The sequence below is a fragment of the Marmota marmota genome, unplaced genomic scaffold (assembly GCF_001458135.2).
Source record: "Marmota marmota marmota unplaced genomic scaffold, marMar, whole genome shotgun sequence".
Lineage (NCBI taxonomy): Eukaryota > Metazoa > Chordata > Mammalia > Rodentia > Sciuridae > Marmota > Marmota marmota.
In genome coordinates this window covers 32,795,032-32,820,773 of record NW_026000057.1, presented here as the reverse complement: position 1 = coordinate 32,820,773, position 25,742 = coordinate 32,795,032, and the positions used below count along the sequence as shown (strand labels likewise).

Here is a 25,742-nt window from a genome sequence, read left to right as displayed (position 1 = left end):
GTTACTTGGGACGTTGAAACAGGAGGACTGCTTGAACCCAGGAATTCAAAGCCAGTTGCACAGCCACAGCACAGTGAGACCCTGTCTTAAAAGAAAAAAGAAAAAAAAAAAAAAAGGAAGAGGAGGAAGAGAAGAAAAAGACGAAAATGTCTTAATGTTGGACTGGGGTATAGCCCAGTGGTAGAGCACTTCCATACCAACCTAACATACTCAAGGTTCTGGTTGAATCCCCAGTACTGTGAAAGATAGGGCAAAGCTTCCTAGAGAAATGGGGGATTTGAGGTCTGGAGCAGAAATATCTAATTATCCTGGAATCTCTCTCTTTTTTTTTTTTTAAAGAATGCTATCTATTATAATGTCATCAACTGATAATTTTAGCTACAGATTGGAGGTTGATCAGTATATGCTGAATATACTTATTTTTTGCAGGAAGATCTGTTTAGGGGGTGATTATGCTTTGAAACCCAGTTTACATTACTTTACCTATCTCCTGGATCTTAAGTTGCCATGTAAACTCAGTGGGGCATTCTTGGCAATATAAGAAAATTCTGAATCATAATGTACTCCCCTTTATCCAAATGAACAGAGCTTGAACTTGTACTCCCCACATAGCTAAGAACTTGTGAATATATTTGGCTAACATATTATAATACATATAAAATGTATTATAATATGTTAGCCAAATACTACTGAAACATTCGCTGGAGTGGTCCACTGGTATTTATAAAAGATGATCACTAGATCAGGATATCACGTCTACTTTCTAGATTTTACAAGACTATACAGACATACTGAGTAGATTTTATAATGCTCTGTTTTCCTCAAAGGAGGAAGCATTCATTTTTTCAGTAACTTCAGGTAAAGATACTATAGGTTATTTCTGACTCTGTTTTCAGCTTCTCATGTCCAATTATCTTCTAGATTTTCTTTTCTTTTGCAATGGTGATATACAAAGAATAAGTGTTTTGGTTTCTTCTTTAAAAGTCAACCTGCCACTGTAGGGAGGTTGATTTACTGCTTGAGCCCCAATCTTGCAGTCTGTAAAGCTGGAATGATTTTATTCTTCTCATAAAGCCATTTTGAAGATTAAATGGCATAATATATGTAAATGAACAGTATTTATACTTAACTTCTCAGCCTTATGCTTACTACACTAGTTCAAATTCTAATTTTTTCTCTTCTCTACAATTGGCATTTGTTTTCTAGTTAATGTCTTTAGCATGGGTCTCTTCCAGTGTGAGTGAATTCTCAGCAGAAGTGCCAAGGTCATCCTTCCAACACGCATTGAGTGGTACCACACTCCTGCTCAGAATCTTGATCCTGGTCTATCTTGACATACAGATAACAAGGAAGTTATCAAAGTCAAAAGGACTTTGAAGAGACTTACCAATCAAAAGTAGGAAAATTTGAGATTCCAAAAGGATAAGAATGTCAATGGATTGAAATCCATTCAATATATTAAAATTTGTTTATAAGATGATATCTGCAGATGTATTCGGTGGAAAACCATAAAGAAATGCACAGAAATGACTACTGTAACACTCAAGATAGAGGTTACTTTGTCAGGAGGAAGGGTCTATGACTAGGAAGAGGTATGTGGAGGGCTCTGGGGGAGAGTTTGCTGCTTGGTCTGGGCAATGGTTATAAGGGTAATGGCCTGATTCATTACATCAGGATTGTTTTCTGTGGCTGTTTAATTTTTAAATTAAAGGTTTAAAAAGTGCATGTTGCATCCTTTGCTTACTAAGAGCCCTCCAGAGGCTTCTTGTTGCTCTCAGGGTAAAATTAAAGATCTTCAGCATGGGGGATTCTGTCCCTGCCCATGTCTCCAGCCTCTTCAAACACGATCTCCCTCTTCCTCTCTGTGTCTTACCACATCTCTCCTCCCCTTCCTGGCCCTTCTTACTTTGAGCATAACTTTCTCTGGGAAAAACCCTTCTAAATCCTTAAATCTAGATTAGGACACCCTCATTTGCCCTTGGTGATTCAAACACACTTGTTCCGGGTTTTGTTGCCCCTATAAGATCGTCATCTCCCTGAAGCCTGTGGTTGGTTTCCCTCTATATCCCTTCTCCCTGGCAGGATTATTCATTGAATGGATAGCTGGATGGATGGATGCATGCATGAATAACTTTTAAAATATTAATCATAGTTACACAAGCTATAATATCTATGTACCTTCAGTTCTTTTTGTTTTATTGAAGAAAGAACCATTTTAGGTAAAGCTTGTTAAAATTTATTAGGGGTAAGACTTACCATAAAAGTCAGTGGAAGGGTGTCTGTGACACCGAGTCATGGAAGCTTTTTGCCTTTTTGGGATATTTTTTTTGTGTGTGTGTTTGTGTTTTCATCAGCATCATAAATCTGCCTGTCACAGTTGATAGCAGCTCTCACTTTGCAACATGTACTGTTGCAAAAAGGGAAAATGCTGTACTGTTTACAGAGTTGCTTTAGAAAACACAAAGCTTTTAATTTTTTTTAAATGAAGCATATCTCTTTCATATACACTATGCTGCTGTTACATTTATCTGAGTTTCACAGCTTCTTGTGGTAATGGTCCATCACAGTGAAAGAGAAGGTTTTATATCAATAAGGTAGTAGTGTCAAAACATATTTCTGAGGAATTTCTCTTGACCATCGACTCATTCCCATTTTCAAGGACATCAAAGTGCCCACCTATGCTGGGGCACATGGCCCAGTATGTCAGAAGACAGAGGCATGCTCATGTCTATCCTTAGCATAACAGATCTGGATCCTTTTGCCTTTACTTAGGGCTGGCCCAGGTGGGCCCAGCTCCTACTGGCCCTATTGCTCCCATCTGGCAGTGTTTTCAGACAGACTCTCTGACATCTTCTTTTGTATTTAGGTATATTCAGTAGCTTATTAAACCTTAGTTGATGTCTTAATACATGACATTGAGAGCTCTTTCAGGAGACATTCTTTAACCTGTTTTCCACCTGCATGTCTTTTACTTCCAGAATCCCTCTAGTACTCACTCTCTTTGTATCATCTTCTCTAGTTCTCTTTCTGGTTTTCTTAACTTAAAAAATTATTTTTTGTTATACAAATTTATGGGGAACAGTATGATAATTTGATGAATGTATGCAGCGTGTAATGATCAAATCAGGGTGGTTAGCATTTCCATTTCCTTAAACCAGAATATTTTTTATTAACATAATAATTGTACATATTTATGGGGCACAGTGTGATATCTCAATCCATGTGTTCAATATATACTGATCAAATCAGGGTCATGAACATTTCTATCTTCTCAGCCTCACTTTGTGTTTGTAGCCTGAGTTCTCTCTTCTAGTTATTTTTAAGAGGCAGCAGGGGAACCTCTGTCCCTCTTGCAGTGATAGTGCTTGGTCTCCTTCATTTGTTTCTTCATACAAAACTTCAGCTTGCTCCTGAGAACTAACCCCTGTAATGTAATGTCTCTTGCCTTTTGTGATTCTTGGAACCTTTTCATGGCAATTCAGATAATGATCAGGTCTATTTCTTTATCTGCTTTCTTTTTTTTAAAAAAGGATTATATTTTCTTCAGTTTTTGTATGGCAGAGAGAAAGGATTACTACCTTATCAGTGTGTAATAAATCTAGACACAAAGAATCTCAGAGAATTCTTAAAATGTATTCCCACAGCTAACATGACCGACAATTTTCTAATGAGTTCCCTGGCACAGAAGAATTTGTGTGCCAAAATGCAGTAGCTATAATTTTCTGAATAATTATAGCTCTGAGTCTTTTATGTTAAGTATTGGAAGATTATTTTTAAGTTTTCTTACATTTCAGGTCAGGAGACTGAAGTCTCATCCCTCTATCATCGTATGGAGTGGCAATAATGAAAATGAAATAGCACTGATGATGAATTGGTATAATGTGAAAATAACTGATCTACCAGTCTACATACAAGACTATGTGGCACTCTATGTGTCAAACATCAGAAAGATCGTCTTGTCAGTAAGTAGTGGCTTATAATGCAGTAGAATTGAAGATTTTTTAAAAATGAATGTTTGAATATTGGTATAATATATTTTATGCCCCCTTTTAGAGCAGTAGTATTTTAAAAAGTAGTATCACTTGAATACAGAATATTTCATTGTAATTCTGAAGCATATGAAAACATTTGTGGATTGAATGTAGACTTATTTGAGGATAAACTTGTCTATGGAACCCTTCATATGTAACCTATAGGGTGTTTGCAAGTTGCAGGTGCCTGGGGTTGGGGATATAGCTCAGTGGTAGAGTGTGCTTGCCTAGTGAGTGTGAGTCCCTGAGTTTGGCACTGCCCTAAAACAAACAAACAAAACTATGACAAATTTCTGGTTGTCACTGACTCTTTGGAGTCTATCCATGGATCCCTACACATTTAGAATCTCTAGATTAGATGATTTATTGACATGCCCAGTCTAAAATTCTGTATTCACAATATTAACACAGAATTTGGTATATATCATATATGAATATGTTGGTATGTGATTTAAGGGTACAGGGAGAGGCAATATCTTGTTCCCAGTCTCATCATAGAGCCCTTCCTCTATGATGGTTCTATTTAGACCACTGTTTGTCCAATAGGCATATGTTAATAGAAGTTGGCCTTTTTTGGGGGGGGGGGAGGCAGCATTTTTTTCAAGAATGCTTTTAAGAGTTTTTTAAAATTTTTTTTAAACTTTAATGTTTAACATGTGATTCAATAACCTGGTTACCTTTATAATTTTGTATCTGTAATTATAATATGTCCTGAAGCAATCTGAAAAAGGATATTTTTTAAATGATATATCATATTAGCATCTTAATATGCCCAGTATGGTACTATCCCATTTATAATTAAGAAACTTAAGTGAGCACTTATGAAAAACATAGGTTCAAATTTATGGTTTACTTGATATATTAAGTATGTGTCATGAAGAACTTTTCTATTCACAAAATGTGATGGTATAAGTTTTAATTGATATTTTTAGACCATTTATTTTATAATCTTATTACTCACAGTGATTATGTTTTTCATATCTGATAGATATAAGAAGTGGATTTTTTTTTAAGATGGACACAATATCTTTTTTTTTTTTAATTTTTTTTTATTGTGGGTTGTTCAAAACATTACAAATTTCTNAGAGAGAGAGAGAGAGAGAGAGAGAGAAGAAGAAGAAGAAGAAGAAGAAGAAGAAGAAGAAGAAGAAGAAGAAGAAGAAGAAGAAGAAAAGAAAAGAAAAAAATCAAAATCAAGATTACTTGAATTATAATCTCACCATCCACCATCCTTATAATATTTTAAGTCAACAAATGTGTACTGAATACCTATTACCAGGAGCAAAGCCTCAGTCTCAATGCTGAGAGGATACTCTTTTTTAAAAAAAATTTTATTTATTTCTTTTAGTTATTGATAGACCTTTTTTTTTTTTTATATATATATGTGATGCTAAAGATCGAACCCAGTGCCTCACACATTCAAGGCAAGTGCTCTACCACTGAGCCACAAGTCCAGCCCTGCGGGGATACTCCTAATCTCATGGAGCTTGATTAATCAAACTGTGTCAGTAGGATACAGGAAAAAACAACAACAACAACAACAAAAAAAAAAACCCCACCAGTTTTAGAGGTGAAAGAAGTGCTATAAAAAATGTAGTTCTAAAATGCTGAAGACTATTTGAAAGGGCCACTGATTTTAACTGGCAGAATCTGAGAAGGCTTTCAAGTAAAAGGTGACATCCAAACTAAACCTTAAAGGTAGAGTAGAATTTTGAGGCAAAGGGCTATCCAGTAGGTATTTTAGGCCATTAAAACAATAATTAACATGTGATTCATGTGGAAGTGTGGTACGAACGTTTAGGAAACAGGAAGCAATGTCTAGCACTAGAAAGATTCGTGTGGATTTGTCTTGGATTTGTGTGGGGGAGTCAAAGATAGAAAAGACTGCCTGGAAGGAGGTCATAGAAGGACTTTGAGTCACTTTAAGATACTGGACAACTTTATTCAGTAGAAAACAGCAGGCTAGTGAACATCTGGGGAGAGAGGGTGAACTTTATCCGACCCAGGTTTTCCTAGAATATATCAGTTATAATAACTGAGAACTCCAAGTTGCTGGGAATGTGTTATATGCCAGACATTAATACACTAATTATAATAATTACATTAGATGATGCTATTACATATTAATATGTTAATTATATAGTGCTTCATATAATTTATGTATTTAATTTTTAAAAGCACTGTATAATATAACTAATATATTTATTTTAGAAATGATGACATTGGGGAGGGGTTAGAGAAATTCAATGCACAAGGTCATAGAGGTCCTAGGAATAGAGTCTGGTGACAGGGAACTGGAAATTAGGTGATGGAAAATATTTTAATGTAGAGTTGGTGCTATTCAGAGTGACTGAATGTAGGAATTGAAAGAGAAAAGGAGAGAGTCCTACTTGGGTACCAGTAATCAAAGTAGGAAGCACAGTTGAATGTTTGGTTTAGTTAATAAGGGATTCTGGTTTGAAAGGGTGGATTTGAAATGTTGGCCAGACAGGGCAGGTGGAGATGTGGAGCTGGTTATTGGTAATGTAAGTGTGGAAGTGAATACAAGGTCATGTGTGGAGGTGAAGCTGGGAGTAATCAGAGCACTGATGAGAGGAGGTGCCTTGGGAGAGGGAGTAGAACAAGGAAAGGTTAAAAGGAGAGCGGTGTCCACCTGAGAATGGAGAGGTTAGCTTGAGAAGGAAGAATCAGAAGGTTGGAAGAAACTAGGATGTGAAAGAGTAGTGAACGAGCAGCCAGGGGTGGAGAGAGCTTCAGGAATAACAGGAGGTAGATAGGGTCATCTTTTCATACCCCCCAGAGAGGGGCTACTTAGGGATTGAAAGGATTATTTCATTTGATGAGTAGGAGTTCATGGGTAGTTTTTGAAAACAATTTCAGTGGAGTGGAATGATCAAGACTTGAATATCAGGGGCTGAAGAATAAGTGAGTTGTAGAGAAATCTGAGGGACTACAAGGGATGAAGGAAACTTTTTATTAGGACAAGAGGAGGCCTAAAGAAGCTGAAGGAAAACGGCAGTGAAGAGAATTTTTTTTTAAAAAAAAAAGAGTGGAAGCTGGGCATGGTGGCACAAACCTGTAATCCCAGTGGCTCAGGAGGCTGAGGCAGGAGGATCACGAGTTCAAAGCCAGCCTCAGCAATTTAGTGAGGCGCTAAGCAACTCAGTGAGACTCTGTCTCTAATAAAATACAAAATAGGGCTGGGGATGTGGCTCAGTGGTCAAGTGCCTTTGAGTTCAACTGCTGGTACCCACCCCCCCACCACCAAAAAAGAAAAAAAAAAAAGAGTGGAGAATAATTTATTGGCTACAGAACCAAAGTGAAATTGAAAAATGATCAGAAGACAGGCTGGCAAAGAAAAGTAGTTAGATTTCTTTCTATGTCAGAAAACAAATAAGGAAAGAATATGAATGGATATACCAAAAAAATGTGGCCTAATGGAGAAAAATTGAGAAAACTATTTTCTGAATGTTGTTCAAGGAAGCCTTACTGACCTTCTACAATGTTTTAGATTTCCCAAGAGCCCTGAACCTTTCCTTCAAAATACTCATCACACTTATAATTAGTTACTTGTTTAGTTTCTAGTTTCAACTCTAGGTTGCAGACCATTGTTCTAGGAGGCCAGTCACCATGTCTGTTCCTGCTGAACCTCCAGGACAAAGGACTATAGGCCTGGCACATAAAGAGAGCTCAGAAGAGCTTTGATGTATCAGTACTTGACAAAATGAATCCTCTTTCTGCAGACCTGAGAAATGTCTCACACGCAATGAACACTTGACCAAATGGTGCTACATGAATGAATCTTCTCAATGAAATAGAAAGTGAACTCACCTATTGAGATGATAGTAGCTACGCATTTTGAGTTCTGTCTGTGTGCTAGGTACCATATTAGGTACTCCCCTGCCAGCTACTGTAGCAAGTCAGCACAGTATTTCAATGGCTTACATGAGAAAACTTCATTTTTTACTCACAAGTGCTATAAAAGGGCTACTCCTGACTGGCAGGCAGCCGTCTTCTAGAGGTCCAAGTTTCTTCCATATTCCAGTCATACCACCTCCTAGGCCCTTGCCCAGCAATGGTGGAAAAGGATGAAGACGAGGTGCATGGCCTCATACAGATACAGTGAGACTAGGAGACCCTTTCCCAATGGCAGCTCTATATCATGGAAATGAGAACATGAATTTTGGTAGACACTTGGTCATTTCATCCACATATAAATCGTTTACTGTTTATAGTATCTCTATGAAAAGGGTTTGTCATTTTCTTCATTTTATAGGTAGGAGTACTGATCATTAGACATGTCCCCACATACTAAGATCCTGGTTTGGAATTAAAATACAATTGTGTCTGACTCAATAGATTTTGTTCTTAACCTGAGGTGCTAGGTGCATGTGATTCTGCCCCTAGGGAGCCTTTGGCAATGTCTGTAGACATTTTTGGGGGGTGGGGTGAGAATAGGTACTACTGGCATCTAGTGGGTGGAGGCCAGAAATGCTGCTATATCCTATAATACATGAGACCTCCCCCACCTCCACATACATCTCCACAACATATCCAGTCCAAATGTCGATAGTGCCAAAGTTGATAAACTCTGTGCTCAACTATATGCTACCTATGCTGGATAAGAGTGGAGGTGAAACGTGATTGAAAAGATTAGCAAGAGCTGTTGTGAGGGATGAGGTTAAATGTAATTATAAAGGGATATAGAGGGTTGGGAAAAGCAGAGTGGTACTGTTGGGGAAGGAGGTAAATCATTCCTGTTAATTTTCTATCAGTTACTTGGCATTTCTGGGTCTTGATAGTATTTTTAAAGAATAAATGATCTGTACTTTATCAAATGAAATTATTATCCTTAAAACCAATTTATTTCTGTACTCAGAGGGACAAGAGTCGTCCTTTTATAACGTCTAGTCCTTCAAATGGAGCTGAGTCCATTGCAGAAGGCTGGGTCTCTCATGACCCTAACAGCAAGAATTTTGGTGATGTCCATTTTTATGACTATCATAGTGATTGCTGGGATTGGAAAGTTTTCCCAAAAGCTAGATTCGTCTCTGAGTATGGATATCAGTCCTGGCCTTCCTTCAGTACATTACAGACGGTAAGCCATAATTTGTTTGATTTATGGTGATTCAGGAGAGTAGACTATGGATATATGTTGCTTCTGATCAGTGCTTCAGAGGGTCAAATGAAATCTACTTCTTATTTAAATGAAAGTTTAGGAAGAAGGTGGAAGAAAAATACTTTTTTCCTTCAACTTTTGGATAGCTAAATTCTTATAATCATCATTTTGGAGATTATAACTTTTCTGTATCTTAATTTTTGTGTATTTTTTGTTTATTTTTCACATATTCCTGCATTTTTAATTGGTGCATTATAATTATAAAAAATGGTGGGATTTGTTTTTACATATCAGTTTTAATTATGTTCCTTTAGGAGCATTTGAAAGTTAAATGAAAACTGGTGGTTGCTGAAGTCTGAATTCTTCTTGCACATGAAAGTATCTCTTACTTGTTCTTTCTCTAATCCTATAGCTGTTTTATCATTTATAGAGATTCAGAACTAGATATTTCACTACAGTAAGAAAGGTGAGTGTGATAAGTAAATCTTGGTCTAATGTTATTAAGTTTTAAGTTTTTTTCTCCTCCTTTCCTATTTCATTCTCCTCTTTCTTCATGCAAGTATATTTGATTTTCAGTATGGATTTCCATGCTCTCTGTTCTTAAAGATTCTGTTTCAGATTTGTATGTGTTCTTTTTTAAAATTTTTTTTTAAAATGAACTATTTTTTTAAAAAGAACACATTTATCATTATATTGACAAATATTTAATAAATAATTATAATCACAAATATCTGAATAAATGTGTACACCAATACTAGTTAAGATTATTTCTATATTTAAGACAATAGATAAGCCCACTAATAATCTGAATATACATGCAATAACACATATATTCAGTTTGCAGGAAAATATTTCACTCTTAAAAAAAGATCTTTACTGAGATTTAATTCCTTGCTTTACAATTTACATATTATGAATAGAAGAAAAGAATCATTTTTTTCTTTAACCTTTATTTTAACTTAACCAGCTAAGTTCTTAAAATTATCATTTTGGAGATTATAACTCCTATTACTTTTATGTGCACAATTAAGTGGTCTTCAGTATGTTCAGAGTTCTGAAATCATTACCACAATCCAATTTTAGAACACTTTCATCATTTAAAAGCAACCCTGAATCCATTAACAGCCACTCTTCACTGTCCTCTCTCTCTCCTACCCCAGCCTTAGGCACCACCAATCTATTGTCTATGTCTATAGATTAATCTATTCTGCACAATTAATATAATTGGAGTTAAACAATATGTGGTCTTTTGAGACTGGCTTCTTTGACTTACCATAATGTTTTCAAAGTTCATCCGTATTGTATCATGTATTGGTATGTCATTACTCTTTTATTGCTGAATAGTATTCTGTTTTATGGATTTTCTATATTTGGCTTACCTGTTTTTCTGTTAGTGGACATTTGTATTATTTTTATCTTTTGGCTATTATGAATAATGCTGGCATGGAATAGTTCTGCACATGTTTCTTTGTCAACCCATTTTTTATTGCACTGGGTGTGTACCTATGAGTAGAATTGCTGAGTCATATGATAACTCAGTGTTTAATATTCTGAGGAACTAACAAGTTATTTTCTGTGGTGACTGCCCTGTTTTACATCCCTACCAACAATATATGAGGGCTGCAATTTTTCTGCATCCTTGCCAACACCTGTTATTTTCCATTTTTTTTAACATTTCTTGGAAATATACATTTACAGAAACTTTGCATTTCTTTGGTGTTGATTTTGTTGAGTTTCATCTCTTTCTTTCTTTCTTTTTCTTTTTTTTTGGTACTAGGGATGGAACCCAGGGACACTCAACCGTTGAGCCACATCCCCAGCCCTATTTTGTATTTTATTTAGAGACAGGGTCTCACTGAGTGGCCCTTACTGAGGCTGGCTTTGAACTCATGATCCTCCGGTCTCAGCCTTCTGAGTGACTGGGATTACAGGCGTGTGCCACCGAGCCCAGAGAGACTCTTTTCATTGTATATCTTCCTTTGAGAAATATACATTCACATTCTTTGTTCATTTTTAAATTGAGTTACTTGTCTTTCTCTTATTACATTATGAGATTTTGTATTATGGATTTTCTTTAATCAGATATATGATTTGTAAATATTTTCTCCCAATGTGTGAGTTATCATTTTACTAACTTGATGGGAGCACTTAAAGTACAAAAAGTTTTTGATTTTAATGAAGTTCTACTTACCAATCTCTTGAGTTTTTGGTATTATAGCTAAGAAATCCAAATGACAAAGGTTTACACCTATATTGTCATCTAGAAATGTTATAGTTTTAGCATTTAGGTCTATGACTTGTTGTGAGTGATTTTGTTCTGTGTGTATGAGGTAGGTGTTTAGATTTACTTTTTGCATTTGGGTAGCTAGTTGTTCCCACACTGTTTATGGAGAGGCCTTAACAAAATTCTGATTTTTAGAGGAGAGGTGTGTCATTGTTTGGTTTGTGTCTTTATCAAGATTCAATACATGTTTACCAGTTTTGCTTTGTAATCACTGAGGAATGAATAAGTAATAAGATCAAGCTCTAAAACATTTAAAACATTTATAATTGTAATAGTGGTATTACAATATTCCTTTTTAAGGACTGTGACAATTTCTGTTAAATCTGTTGATTATAGTTTATTATTCTGTTTTGATAAAATAATAACATAAAATTATGTTTACCTAAGTAGATGAAATAATATTCTAAAATATACATAATTCATGTTTTAAAAACCAGAAATATGTTTTGATAAGGCAGTGTTTTTGGGAAAGATACCAAGAAATAACTTTCTAGGTTAGAATAAGGGAGATTTTAAGTGTCAAATTCTGGTTTTATGATTCTACTTTGCACAAGGATAGTTTTTTCCAATAACAAGCATGATGACAAAAACATTTATGAAATTAAAGTCACAGAGCAAAGCCTAAGCACTTTCCCAGAGTGTAGAGTGCTTTCCAGGTTTGTCAGGAGCTCACAGAGAAGCAGTTTTACCCCTAACTTCTCAATCTGTAACTCTCCTTTTTTATTCAAAAGGTCTCATCTGAAAAGGACTGGTTTTACAAGAGCAATTTTTCCTTTCATCGACAACATCATCAACATGGCAACGATGAAATGCTGTATCAGGCTGGACTTCATTTCACACTGCCCCAAAGCTCAGACCCCTTACGTCAATTTAAAGACACCATCTACATTACGCAGGTAGGTTGTTTTCATTGTGAAGCTGAACAGGTTTCTGTAGTTAATATAAGTGATCATGTAGATTTGGTAGGTTTGATGCTGTGGAAAATATTCAGGTTTTTCATTCTAGCAATATTTTCTTCACAATACATATGATAATACAAAAGACTTGACATAGTTAACTTGGGTATTTGTTTCTCTTGGAAGAGTCTATGAAGTTCTAAAACAAATTGTGTATAAAAATGCTCCCTAGCTCAAGATTACTATAAAGGTTCAATAACTAAGATGGTATCATTTCTGAAAGCTAAAACAACAGTGGAACACAAGCAGGTCCAGAGATACATAATATGGCTGCCTGATTTATAGCCATGATACCATTGCAATTCAGTAGGAAAATAATTTGATCAATAAGCAGTGCTTTATCAAATGGACATCTTCATGGGAAAATAAACAAACCTTGATTCCACATGTAAAAATGAATTTGATTACTGATCAAAGATTCAGTTATGGTGGCTGGAGTATAGCTCAGGGGTAGAAAAAATGCTTAGCATGCCCAAGGCCCTGGGTTTGATCTCAGCACCAAAAACAACATACAAATAAACAAACAACAAAAACAAAACTCCAAAGACTTAAATGTGAAAGGCACTACAATAAATTTTCCAAAAGAAAACATAGGGGAATATCTTCATGACTTTGAGATAAGCAAAGAGTTCTTAGGACATCAAAGCACTAAATCTAAAAGAAAATACTGATACATTGTACTTCTTATGGGCCTCTGAATACAAAAAGTGTCACCAAGAGAAAATGCAGGTTATGATTGGGGACTGCTGGTTGTAATTCATATATCATTTTTTTCATTTGGCATGACTGGGGATCCACCCTAGAGCCTTGTGCATGCTGGGTGAGTGCTTCACTGTTGAGCTATTCTCCTACCACAATTTATATATATGTCTAACAAAGATATCCATAGTGAAGAACTTATATAAAGCAAGAAAGAGATGGAAAACATTTAAAACGAACAGAAATCTTGAACAGGCACTTCACCTAAAAAGATACCCAAGTAGTCAATACATATATGAAGATGTGTTCAATCTTGTCCTTGACCAAGCAAATGCAAATTCAGGCCATACCAGAATACCTCACCATAACCAACAGGATGGCTAAATTTTTAAAAAATTGACAGTACCAACTGTTGGTGAGGAAGTAAAATAGCTGGAAATTTTAGACATGGTTAGTGGGAGTGTAAATGTGTTTAACCACTTTGCCAAAATTTAAGGCAGTTTCTACTGAAGTTAAATATTTGCTTTCCTTTTGAATGAGCATTTCTGTTCCTAGCTTTGTACCTAAGAAAAACAAGTGCATATGTTCACCAACAGACATCTAAAAAAGATTTGTGCTGTGACAGTCTGCATCTTATTGGATATATTTTTAAAATAGTTCAATAGCAGCATATTTGACATACCATAAAATTCTCTTGTTGTAAGTGTACAATTATGTGATTTTTTATATGTTTATGGAGTTTTGCAACCATCACCATGATCCAATTTCAGAATATTTGTTATCCTCCAAAGATCCCTTATGCCTGTGTATAATCACTCCTCTTTCTTGCCTCTGACCCAAAGAAAATATAAACCTGCTTTCTCTCTTTTTAGATTTGACTTTTCTGGACATTTCAGACAAATGAAATCATACAATAGGTGGTCTTTTGTATCTGGCTTCTCTCACCAAGGAAAATGTTCTTGAAGCTTATGTTTGTTAGAATATGTATATTGTGTTTCATTTCTTCTTTTTGTCAAATAGTATTCTTTTATATTGATATACATATTTTGTTCATTCATTTCAGTTGACGGACATTTAGATTGTTTCCACTTTAAAAAAGAATTTTGTAGTTGTACATGGACAGCATTCCTTTATTTTATTTATTTATTTTTATGTGGTACTAAGGATCAAACCCAGTGCCTCACATGTACTAGGCAAGTGCTTTGCCACTGAGCTACAGCCCCAGCCCTGTTTCCTCTTTTTGACTTTTATGTAATACTGCTATAAATATTCATATAAGAATCTTTGTATGGGCATATTTTTTCTTTCTTTGGGGGGTTAGGAAATGTATAAGTGGAATTGTATGAATGTATAAGTGGAATTGCTGAATTATATGGCAAATTTATGTTTAAGTTTGAAAGTTAAACTGCCAAACTGAATATCGGATAGTATTTTCTTCTTAATGTTTCCATATTACTTTTTTTTTTTTTTTTTTGGTACTGGGGATTGAAATCAGGGGCACTCAACCATTGAGCCACATCCCCAGCCCTATTTTATATTTTATTTAGAGACAGGGTCTCACTGAGTTGCTTAGTGCCTCACCATTGCTGAGGCTGGCTTTTTTTTTTTTTTTAAGAGAGAGAATTATTTTAATATTTATTGTTTAGTTTTCGGCGGACACAACATCTTTGTTTGTATGTGGTGCTGAGTATCGAACCCGGGCCGCACGCATGCCAGGTGAGCACGCTACCGCTTGAGCCACATCCCCAGCCCTGAGGCTGGCTTTGAACTTATGATCCTCCTGCCTTAGCTTCCCGAGCCACTGGGGTTACAGGTTTGCCCCACCATGCCCAGCTCCATATTACTTTTTTTTTATTGTTGTTATTAAATATTTATTTTTTAATTTTAGGTGGACACGATATCTTTATTTTACATTTATGTGGTGCTGAGAATTGAACCCAGTGCCTCATGCATGCTAGGCAAGCACACTACCACTGAGCCACAACCCCAGCCCCTCCATATTACTTTTTAAGTTTGAATATTTTGCATTATATACCTGTGACTACACACACTTAAGATTATATTAAAACTGATACTTATTTACCTGTTTTTTCTTGTGTATATTTCAAGTTCCCAAAAAGAAGGTAAGACTCAATTCCAATCATTGGTTGCTCTGAAGTAGATCAGAAGTTTTTGTTAAACATGATCGAATTTCAATCTTTTCTATTTTAGCGTCAAAAATTGTACCAATTTTTTGGTACTGGGGATTGAACCCAGGTGGCTTAAGCACTGAGCCACATCCCCAGCTTTGTTTTTATTTTGAGACAAGGTCTTATTATGTCCTTAGGGCCTCACTAAATTGCAGAGGTTGGTCTCAAATTGCAATCTTCTTGCTTCAGCCTCCTAAGTCCTTGGGATTAAAGGCATGTGTCACTGCAGCCTACTAAATTGTGCCAAGTTTTATCCAAACTTAATCTTATCCTGTATGAAAACACAAATCCTTGGGTACGAACTGCAGCAGAAAATGGTGAGCCAGAGGATAATTATTTTTAGAAGGCAATGAAATGATGAAGAGAATTTCAATGTTTTATCCCTAATAGCTGTCCCTTGAAAGGGTTGCAGTTCATCCTTTTTTTTTTTTTTTTAGAGAGAGAGAGAGAGAACTTTTAATATTTATTTTTTAGTTTTCGGCGGACACAACATCTTTGTTTGTATGTGGTGCTGAGGATCGAACCCGGGCCGCACGCATGCCAGGCGAGTGCGCTACCGCTTGAGCCACATCCCCAGCCCCTGCAGTTCTTCTTTTAAGATTTTCATAGTCAACATTCTGTGAAAATATTTTGATTTATAAAATAGGTCATTCATATTTGTGTGTGTGAGAAAGGAGAGGAACCTTTACAGTTGTTTTTTGTTATCTTTCCTTCTTGTAGTTGTTCATTTTATTATTGTTACTTTATTTTCCCCCTTAAAACCACATTCAAAGACCTGATAGAAATAATCTTTTCTGAACTGATTAGCATTTAAGGTACAGAGTTAGGTGCTGTATGTACAAGTGGAATTATCTGTGGCTGTTTTTTTTGTGGCTGATGGGTTTTTTCTTAGATTTTAGAACTAGTTTCCTACTGAGCTTTGGTTCAGAATTGGACTTGACCTTTATGCAGTTTGTTACTTGCACTTGGTGATTTCTATTTTGTGTTAGATGGGATCTGCAATGAAAGGAGAGTGATTTTTTTGTTTGTTTTTAGTTTTGGTATTTCTTGACCAAAATACAGACAAGAAATGTTAGGGCAGGACAGGGGCTGTGGCTCAGTGGTAAAGCACTCATCTAGCATGTGTGAGGCACTGGGTTAGATTCTCAGCACTGCATGTAATTAAATAAAATAAAGGTCCATTGACAACTTAAAAAAAATACGCACACACACACACACACACTCCTAAACTAACTTTTTTTTTTTTTTTGTATTGGGGATTGAACCTAGGAGCACTCAACAACTGAGCTACATCCCCAGTGCTATTATTGTTTTTTATTTTAATACAGAGTCTTGCTAAGTTGCTTAGGTTCTTGCTAAATTACTGAGGCTGACCTCAAACTTGCAATCCTCCTGCCTCAGCCTCTCAAGGTGGTGGGATTACAGGTGTGCACTACCATGCCCAGCCTAAACTAACTTTTGAGTGATGACTGCACCAATCTGGCCTCTTATTCATCACCTGGACCGGAAGCTGGGCTAATGACAGTCTTTACTGACCCCCTTAACTTAATAAGCATCTTCTAGTGCTTTCATTTATTCTTTGCATATTTGTTGATCATCTAATGATTACTTGGAGACATCCCTGAGAAACTCATATACTTTTTAAAAATTATTTGTTCTAATTAGTTATGACAGTAGAATGCATTTTGACACATCATACATAATGGAGTATAACTTCTCATTTGTCCGATTGTATATAATGTAGAGTTACACAAATCGTGTAATCATATATGCATATAGGATAATAATGTCTGATTCATTTCACTATCATTCCTACTCCCATACTCCCTCCCCTCCCTTCACTCCCCTCCGTCTAGTCCAAAATACCTCTATTCTTCCTGACCCTGCTTATTGTGAATTAGCATCTGCATATCAGAGAAAACATTTGTCCTTTGGTTCTTTGGGATTGGCTTATTTCGCTTAGCATAATATTCTCCAGTTCTATCCATTTATTGGAAAATCCCATAATTTCATTGTTTTTTAAGGCTGGAAACTCATATTCTTTAGGGGCCCATTCTGTCTCCCTGCACTTCAAGTAACTTGTTCACTAGAACTCAGAACAAAGTCTGGTTGTGCTGTTGGCCCAGGTGTCAATAAGCAGCCCTGAGACATGATGGAAAGGCCAGGCTACACTGAGCTTTTATGATGGGGCAAGTGGGAAAAGAGGAGGATGAAGGAGTGATTACTAACATTGTATGTTAGAATCCTTTATAGAAATCAGGTGATTGGATAGTCAAGAAATTGGCATTCTTTGATGTCCACCAAATGCCTTGTTGTGGGCCTTGAAGTGCTTTCTATATTTTCTCCTGTAATTCTAACAACATCTCCAGGCATTCATATTGCTATTTAAATTTAATACATGAGGAAATAGAACCTCAGAAAGATTAATATTTTGTCAAGGACTCAGGGCAATGAATGGAGCATGGTTTCTGCTTTTTAAACTATGTATACTATTCTACCATTTCACAGTTGAGATAAGGAAAGTTCTATAACTACTGAGATATTTGGTTGACCTATAGCATTAATTTTTTTAGCAGTTATGTAAAGCAGATATTCAGCACATTGAACAAAATTGACCAGATGATAATTATATTGTTTGCATGCACAATACATAAAAACAATTTTCACTATTATGTATAGTTACAATGCACCAATAAAATGATATAAAAGAAATATAGTACATTAATTAAGAAATTTACTGGAACACTAAAGTAAGTCAATGAAGCCAAAAGTTAGGTCTTTGAAAAGATCAAAAAAAAAAAAAAATTGACAAAATTTTCAGCTAGACTGGCCAAGAAAAAAATGAAGGAAGATTCAAATTACTAAATTAGGAATGAAAGAGGGAATGGTGCTACTCACCCTACAGAAGTAAGAAGAAAACACTACAAACAATGGAACATGGCAACAACTCAGATAACCTGGATAAAATGGCCAAGTTGCTAGAATTTTTTTTCCTATCTAGAATTTTTTTTTTAAAAAAGAAAAATAACAAATATTGGCACAGATGTGGAGAAATAAGAACCCTCATATATTGCTGATGGGAATGTAGAATGGGTTAGCTGCTGTGCAAAACAGTTTGTCAAATCTTCAAAATGTTTACATATCATTACAATATGACCCAATAATACTACTCTTAGTTATAGTTGAGAAAAGAAAATTGAAATGTTCACACAAGAACGTGCATACAATTGTTTATAGCAGTATTTTTCATAGTAGCCCAAAGGGGAAAAAACTCAAAATTAAACATTGATAAATGGTTAGAGAAAAGGTGGCATATCCATATGATGAAATATTCAAAAATAAAAAGGAATGAAGTGCACACATATACACACACATACATATACTGCAACATGAATGAATCTTGAAAACACTAAGTGAAGTCACAAAAATGACATATTGAACCATTCCATTTATATGAAATGGGCAGGATAGGCAAATTCTTAGAGACAGGAAGTAGATTTATGGTTTCCAGAATCAGGAGACCGGGGAGAATGGAGAGTGGCTGCTAACTTGCATGTTGTTTCTTTTTGGTGTGATGAAAATATTTTGAAGTTAGATAATGGAAGGATTTTCACAATCTTATGACTATACTAAACTAAAACCCAATGAATTATAAACTGTAAAAGTGTGAATTGTATGTGCTTTGTGAATTATATTTTAGTTTTAAAATAGCTTTATTGGAAAATTCTCATTATCAGCATAATTTAAGTAAATAAAATATCTAAAAATTGGCGAAACTTAATTACATGGCTACTTCTGTTTCCAGGTTTGGGAGTGGTGTTTCTAGAAAAGGTAGCCCAGCTACAATTCCATCACTCTGGAGGAAGGGGATATGGGGTTAAGAAGACAACTAGCAATCTCATCACAGTGGAGACGCTGGAATTGGGACCTCTGTCTTGGTGTCCTGGTCTTTTTACTGTACCATCTGTCTCTGTAAGGAGACTGATTTCATAAGTGTAATCAAGCAAGTTGCTGAAAGTAGGCATATTTTAAAAACTAAAATAAGATTTGTCTGCTGACAGTGGGACTGAGTAACCTAGGAAATGACTAAGCATTTATCTTCTTATATGTAAAGATTGCCATCTTTAGGAAAGAATGCATGGGTATATAAATATAGGTACATTTTTTTAAAGGGAAGGGGCATTTCTGAGATTTTCCAGAGAACTCTGATTATATAACATTCCTTTAAGATGTATAGGGGAAATAGCCTCTGATTTTTTATGGAAAAAAATGCACATATTAGTCAGCATTTTGTCACCGTAACAATACCTGAAATAGCCAACTTATAAGGGGAAAAAGTGTATTTTAGTTTACAGTTTTAGCTTCAATCCATAAGGAGTTAGCCCCATTGCTTTGGGCCTGTGGCAGCACATCATGGCAGGAGTGCGCGGCAGAGCACAACTACCCACCTCATGGCCCGGAAATGAAAGAGAGAAGAAGAGTCTGGTGTCCAAAATCCCCTTTGGATGTAGACCCATGCAGTGACCCAAAGACTCTCAACGTTTCCATCACCTCCCAATAGTGCCAAACTGGGGACCAAGCCTTTAACACAGGGAGACACTGAAACCATAGCATTCTACCCCTAAGCCCCAAAGGTTCATGTCCCTTTCTCAATGCAAAATGCACCTCCAAGAGTCTCAAAGTCTTAACTATTCTAGCATTGCTCAAAAGTCTCAGTCCAAAAATCTCCTGAGAATCAAGACAAACTTAGCTGCAAACTCTTGTTTAAAAAAAAAAAAGTTATATACTTCCAAGGTACAGTGGCACAGAATAAACATTTGTATTCCCAAAGGGAGAAGCAGGAAAACAGCAAGGAGAGATCAGCAAAGCAAGACCCATTTCCGTAGGGTACTAAATCCTAAAGCTCCATGTCCAACATCTGGGGCACTCTATGGTGGGATGTGGACTCCTGAGGGCTTGGGCAGCTTTACCCCTATAGCCTTGCTAGTAGCAGTTCACATGGGAAGGCTTTGCATACTTTCTGCAGCTTCTCTTTGCAGTGGTTCAATATTTCTGGCAACTCTAACTTTCTAGGGTTACAAGTTTGGCTTTACTCTTACAGCTCCATCACCCTGTTGGGGGCTGCATGCAGGAACTGTGACCTGGCAACACACTGCCTGGCCTCCTGGGCTTTCCTATGAAGTCTCAGTGGAAGCCCCCATGACCTTCTGAGTGAGCATAACATGGAAAATCAGCATAGCATGGAAGATGCTAAGGCTTTCTGCTGACACGAGGCATACTTAGATCTGCTTGTACCATGGCTGAGCAGTCTCTGAGTGCCTTGCCAGCCCAGGCAGACTTGTATGAGCAGGGCACCCTAGGATCCTCTTTTCAAAAGACTCACACTTGGAAAGCCTTTGAACTGGATTTCTCTTCTACATCTGTGAGCTGGCGATGGGTGGGCCCTTGCCAATTCCTGAGATGCCCTTAAGGCATCTTTCCCCATGCAAAGAACTTGGCTTACTAGCTGTATTTTCCTTGGCTGAAACGTTACATGTGCTTCTTTTCTGGCCAACCTTCAAATTTTTTCAAAAATTTTCTCTTCTGTTACTTGTTTCTCTTTGTTTTTCAGTGGAAGTCTTGCCAGAAGCAGCCAGCAATACCCAGGCCACAGCCTGAATGCTTTGCTGCTTTGAAATTTTCTCTGCCAGACACATTAGTCTGTTACCTACAAGATCAGCCTCCCACAAAGTTTCAGGTCATGGGCAAAATACTTTCAAATTCTTTGCCCTGGTGTAACAAGTGTGGCCTTTAGTCCAATTCCCAATAGAATTCTTACTTTCCCCAGAAACATCATTAGTATAGTCTTTACTGTCCATATTCCTATCAGCATTCTGGGCTCCTGAACCCCTAAAAGAACACTGTTAAGTTTGCTTATAGCATTTTAGGATTTTTCTTGCCTATTCCTCTAAACTTTTCCAAATTCATCCTGCAAACCAATTCCAAAGGCTTTCTACAACAATGGCTGCCTCGCTTCTCAGTACCAATTTTCTGTTAGTAAACTTTCCATCACAATAATGAGTAATCTGAGATAATCAGCTTTTAAAAGAAAAGCTTATTTTGGCTCACGGTTTTAGAGGTTTCAGTCCATGATTTTGGGCCTCGTTGTTTTGGGCAATACTTGAGAATAACCACCTTCAAAATATAAAAGTTTATTTTGTCTCAAAGTTTTGGAGGTTTCAGTCTATGATCATTTGGTCTTATTGCTCGGGGCATGTTGCAGCACATCATGGCAGAAGCATACGGCAGAGCAAAACTTCTTTATATAAGCCAGGAAGTGAAGAAGAGAAAGAGGCTAGGGTTCTACAATCCCCTTTGCTAGGCCCTACACAGGCAATGAATGGCACCATCAAGACACACCATTCTGAGTGCCTACCCATAATTCCTGAATAAGACCCAAAATCCTAGGTCATTCCTGTTAGATCAAAGAGGCCAGTGACCTCAAGCTCTCCAACTAGGCCCCACCTCTCAAAGTTTCCGCCATCTCCCAATAGTGATAAGCTTGGGTTCAAACATTTAACACAGGGACCTTTACCCACACCATAGCAGTGTGTGCCATTCATTATCCCTCACTGTTACTAACTCGTTTGGATAGTCTGAGATCCATGTTTTTGGCATGGTACCGTCTGTAAGAGCAGTGTGCCACACTATGCGAGAGCCTGAGGTTCTCAAGAGCCTTGGTTATCCTCCTTCACGCTGGATTCAGGCATAATAGGCTATTAGGGGACACTAGCAGTGAAACTTCCCTTTCATTGCTAGCAAGGGATAGGAGTCTTGCATGCACTTAAGTTTTTTTTAAAGTTTGAAAATTCTAAGGGATTAATTATATTTACCGATGAAGCCAGGAAAGGTAAATTACAGTTGAGAAGATTAATGTTAGGATGGATGAACAGAAATAAATATTTATATCTTGCAATTAGTTATGAAAATCAATATGACTCAAATGTTTATAGTAGCTGGCAGATAATTTAAATGGATGAACGTATGATTACTGAGGATTGTGGCAAAATGGGGTGCACTGGCCCTGACTTAAGACTATTAATAAACACCACCACCAACAACAACAAGAAACAAAACACACCATGTGGGCCAATTAATACCTATTGGGAGCTAAGTTTACCCTGGCCACTGCCAATTAATGGCAGCATCTTGTCTGAAATATAGCAATATAGAACAAGAATGTTAGATTTTGCCTTATTATCATTCAAAGAGACAATACAAGAAGGGGAAAATTAATATAAACAGTAAATGTTCTTAGCCCTTATATTTAAAGGAAAAAACAGGAAACTAGTTTTCCTAATTCCTAATATTGGAAGGATGATTAATCAAACTATGATATAACTACATAGCCATTCAAAACACAAAGTGCCAGAGCTTGGAAATGTACATGTGTCAAAATTAAGTGAGCAGTATAATTAAATGTATGTGAACTATAATATATAACAAAGATTGGAAATGAATTTAGACCCAGATAAATAATTTGGTTCTCATCATATTTTTCCTGTCCAAAAAAGAAAAAAAAAACATTAAATTTACCATGAAGAAATAGAAAATATAAGCTACCATTACCAAGTCTATCAGGAAAATATCTCCTTGTCTTTTGGTTTAGGTCCGACTAAGCATGAGCTAGATTCCTGATAAGTTATTGCTTTGTCCTGGAAGTTTTGACTTTTGCCTGAACTGGATGGCTTAATGACTTACACCTGTGCACGTTGATATTTTGTTGCCATATCAGAATTCTGCTTCACTTTTTTCCTTTTCACCTTATTTTGTAAATCTGAATCTAAAGAAAGTAACTCCTGTCCCAACCTCCTTGAATGATCCCCCTTTTTGGTACTGTAATTTGTAAATCAAGGCTGAACCAAGTTCCTGAAGGGTATTATCCAAGTATTGCAGGTTCTCTTTCCTTTTTGGTACATCAGGAATGGCCCAGCCCTTGGGGATGCCTTGGGTCCTGACCATTCTGGAATTGAGAGTGGGGTGTCATGATGGTGCCATTCATTTTCTTGGTCAGCAGCTTCTACAGTGTGTGATGACCAAAATCCTTTTTCCCTTTTTGGTTACTCACCAGTATAATAAGGACTTCTGCTGCCTCTTCTCTAATGATCCGTCCACACACAATCCATAAAGTAATGGCTGCTTTTTCAGGAACTTTGGGATAACAAATAGACTGTGTCATTCAGGGGCTTGGGTATGTATGGTGCATTGGGCAGAGGTGCTGGCTGATTTTGTGCCTGTGGACTATCTTTATTTTGGTTGATGGTGACATTATTTGGAGGCTCAGAGTGATATGAGTTCAGATTGTACTGAATCATGAAAACAAAAATAAACATTACTTTCCATGCTGATGTGGGGTAATGTTGCAGGTCAGCCATGGGCCATGTGTGGGAGCTATGAGCATTTGAGTATGTGAGAGGACTGGCCTGGTTGTATGCTCTTTGGGCCATGCAACACATGTGTATACTTTCCTCTCACTCTGCCTGTGTTCTCACATAGCACCTGAAATGGGTGTGACTTGCCAAGATATTAGTCAATCTGCTGACTGCAAGACATCATGAAGCTAGATTCAACCCCCTGAAACCTGACCCTTTGCCTCATTTGGAAAGGATATTCCATCAAACCTCCCTTTGTGTGTCCCCCCCTCCCCCATATAAGACTAAAGAATTCAGGTGGCTCTCTCTCTTTCCAACAAACCCCTAAGGTCGAGAGCCGACCCGGATTTCGAAAAGGTATTTCTGTATTCTTGCATTCTTTCTTCGTTGTTTTAAGTTATTGATGAAGACAGATTTTGTGAACCCAGCATAGGTTGCCAGCTCAGTTAGATGGTGATAGGGTAAAATATGTGGTGGGCATGGACTGATGCTCAGTGCAGCCCCCTGATTATATTTAGTGATATTTCATTTCAAACTGCCTCATCTTCATTGAATTTTCTAGAAGTTGCTCTATAATACTGCTTTGGTACAATAACTCAACAAACATGGATACTTGCTCAAGGGATTTGATTTCCCTATGACTAGCTAGCTAGGCTTTGAAGTAAATAAATTTCTCTCTCTCTCTCTGTTTTTTTTTTTTTGTTTGTTTGTTTTGTTTCTTTAGTTCAGACAAGATTGGTATTTTTACAAGGAACTTGGCTAGAGATCCTGAGTGTAATTGTGGAGTAACTTGATTGGCAGAGAAAAATTCTTGGACCTATTTTCTGTTTCATCCCCTCTGACTTATTTTTAGACTTGCATATTCAGACTACATCCTGTGGGCATTCTGAGGTGGCACCAGTGTTGCTTGCTTTGTGAGATTCTTATTTTCCTTACAGCATGCTTTGTAGCCATCAGTGCCGTGGTTCCAGTGTCTGGTCTCTCAATGAACAGGGCATTTCCTTATCTGCTCATAGCTAACCTCATCCCTTTCCTGGAAGCCTTGAATAAATCGCTTTCTAAATGTTCTCCCTAAATCCACTCTAGCCCATTTACAGTCCTTTCTCCACTCGGCGGTGTGAGTCATCTTTTGGAAATGAAAATCAGTTAGATGACCTTTTAACCTAAAGGCTTTTAATGACATCACATTGCTTTTAGGGTGTCCCAATACTTTTCTCCTACTTTCCATGGCCTTCCACAATTCTCACCAGCCTCTTCCGTTTTCCCCTTAGTCCTCCTTCAGTTCTTGGCTGACAGCCTGTGCACTCTTATCTCTCACCATGCATTGCCTTCTCTGGCTGAAGGTTCTGTCCCTTTCCATTCTTTTAGGCTATTCCTCACCCCTCAACTAGGCCTTTTTTTTTTTAACCCTACTGTGTGAGCACATAACACTATGCACCTCTCCTCCTCAGCACTCAGGACTGTTTAATGTTTAAGTTTTTTGTGTTATTCTTTGATTAAGGCCTGTCTTCTACACAGGCCAGTAAGTTCCATGAGGCTGGGCTATGGCCTTTTCTTTCTTTTCTTTTTTAGCTTGAAAAGGGCTTACCATTAGCAGCAATATAATACATATTGTAGGTACTTACTTTTAAACACTTATCAAGGGCTGGGGTTGTGGCTCAGTGGCAGAGTGCTTGCCCAGCATGTGCGAGGCACTGGGTTTGATTCTCAGTACTGCATATAAATAAATAAAATAAAGGTCCTATAAATAAATAAAATAAAGGTCCTCTGACAACTAAAAGACATTTTTAAAAAAGCACTTATCAAATAACCATGACTACTTCTTTTTTTTTTAAATTTTTTATTGTTGGTTGTTCAAAACATTACATAGTTCTTGATATATCATATTTCACACTTTGATTCAAGTGGGTTATGAACCCCCATTTTTACCCCGTATACAAATTGCAGAATCACATCAGTTACACATCCATTGATTTACATATTGCCATACTAGAGTCTGTTGTATTCTGCTGTCTTTCCTATCCTCTACTATCCCCCATCCCCTCCCCTCCCC

General features: G+C 36.9%; 1 protein-coding gene across 3 annotated transcripts in view; it reads left to right on the top strand.

Annotated features, from left to right (window-relative positions):
* Positions 1–25,742, top strand: part of Manba (mannosidase beta) — a 99,918-nt gene that overhangs the window by 61,549 nt on the left and 12,627 nt on the right. For 2 of the 3 annotated variants that reach the window (XM_015484604.2, XM_048813669.1), the window contains exons 11-13: positions 3,795–3,962; positions 8,911–9,129; positions 12,166–12,330. In XM_015484604.2, the coding sequence (XP_015340090.1) occupies positions 3,795–3,962; positions 8,911–9,129; positions 12,166–12,330 (552 nt within the window). The remainder of the gene's footprint in view (positions 1–3,794; positions 3,963–8,910; positions 9,130–12,165; positions 12,331–25,742) is intronic. The other variant, XM_048813668.1, reaches the window with a different exon arrangement.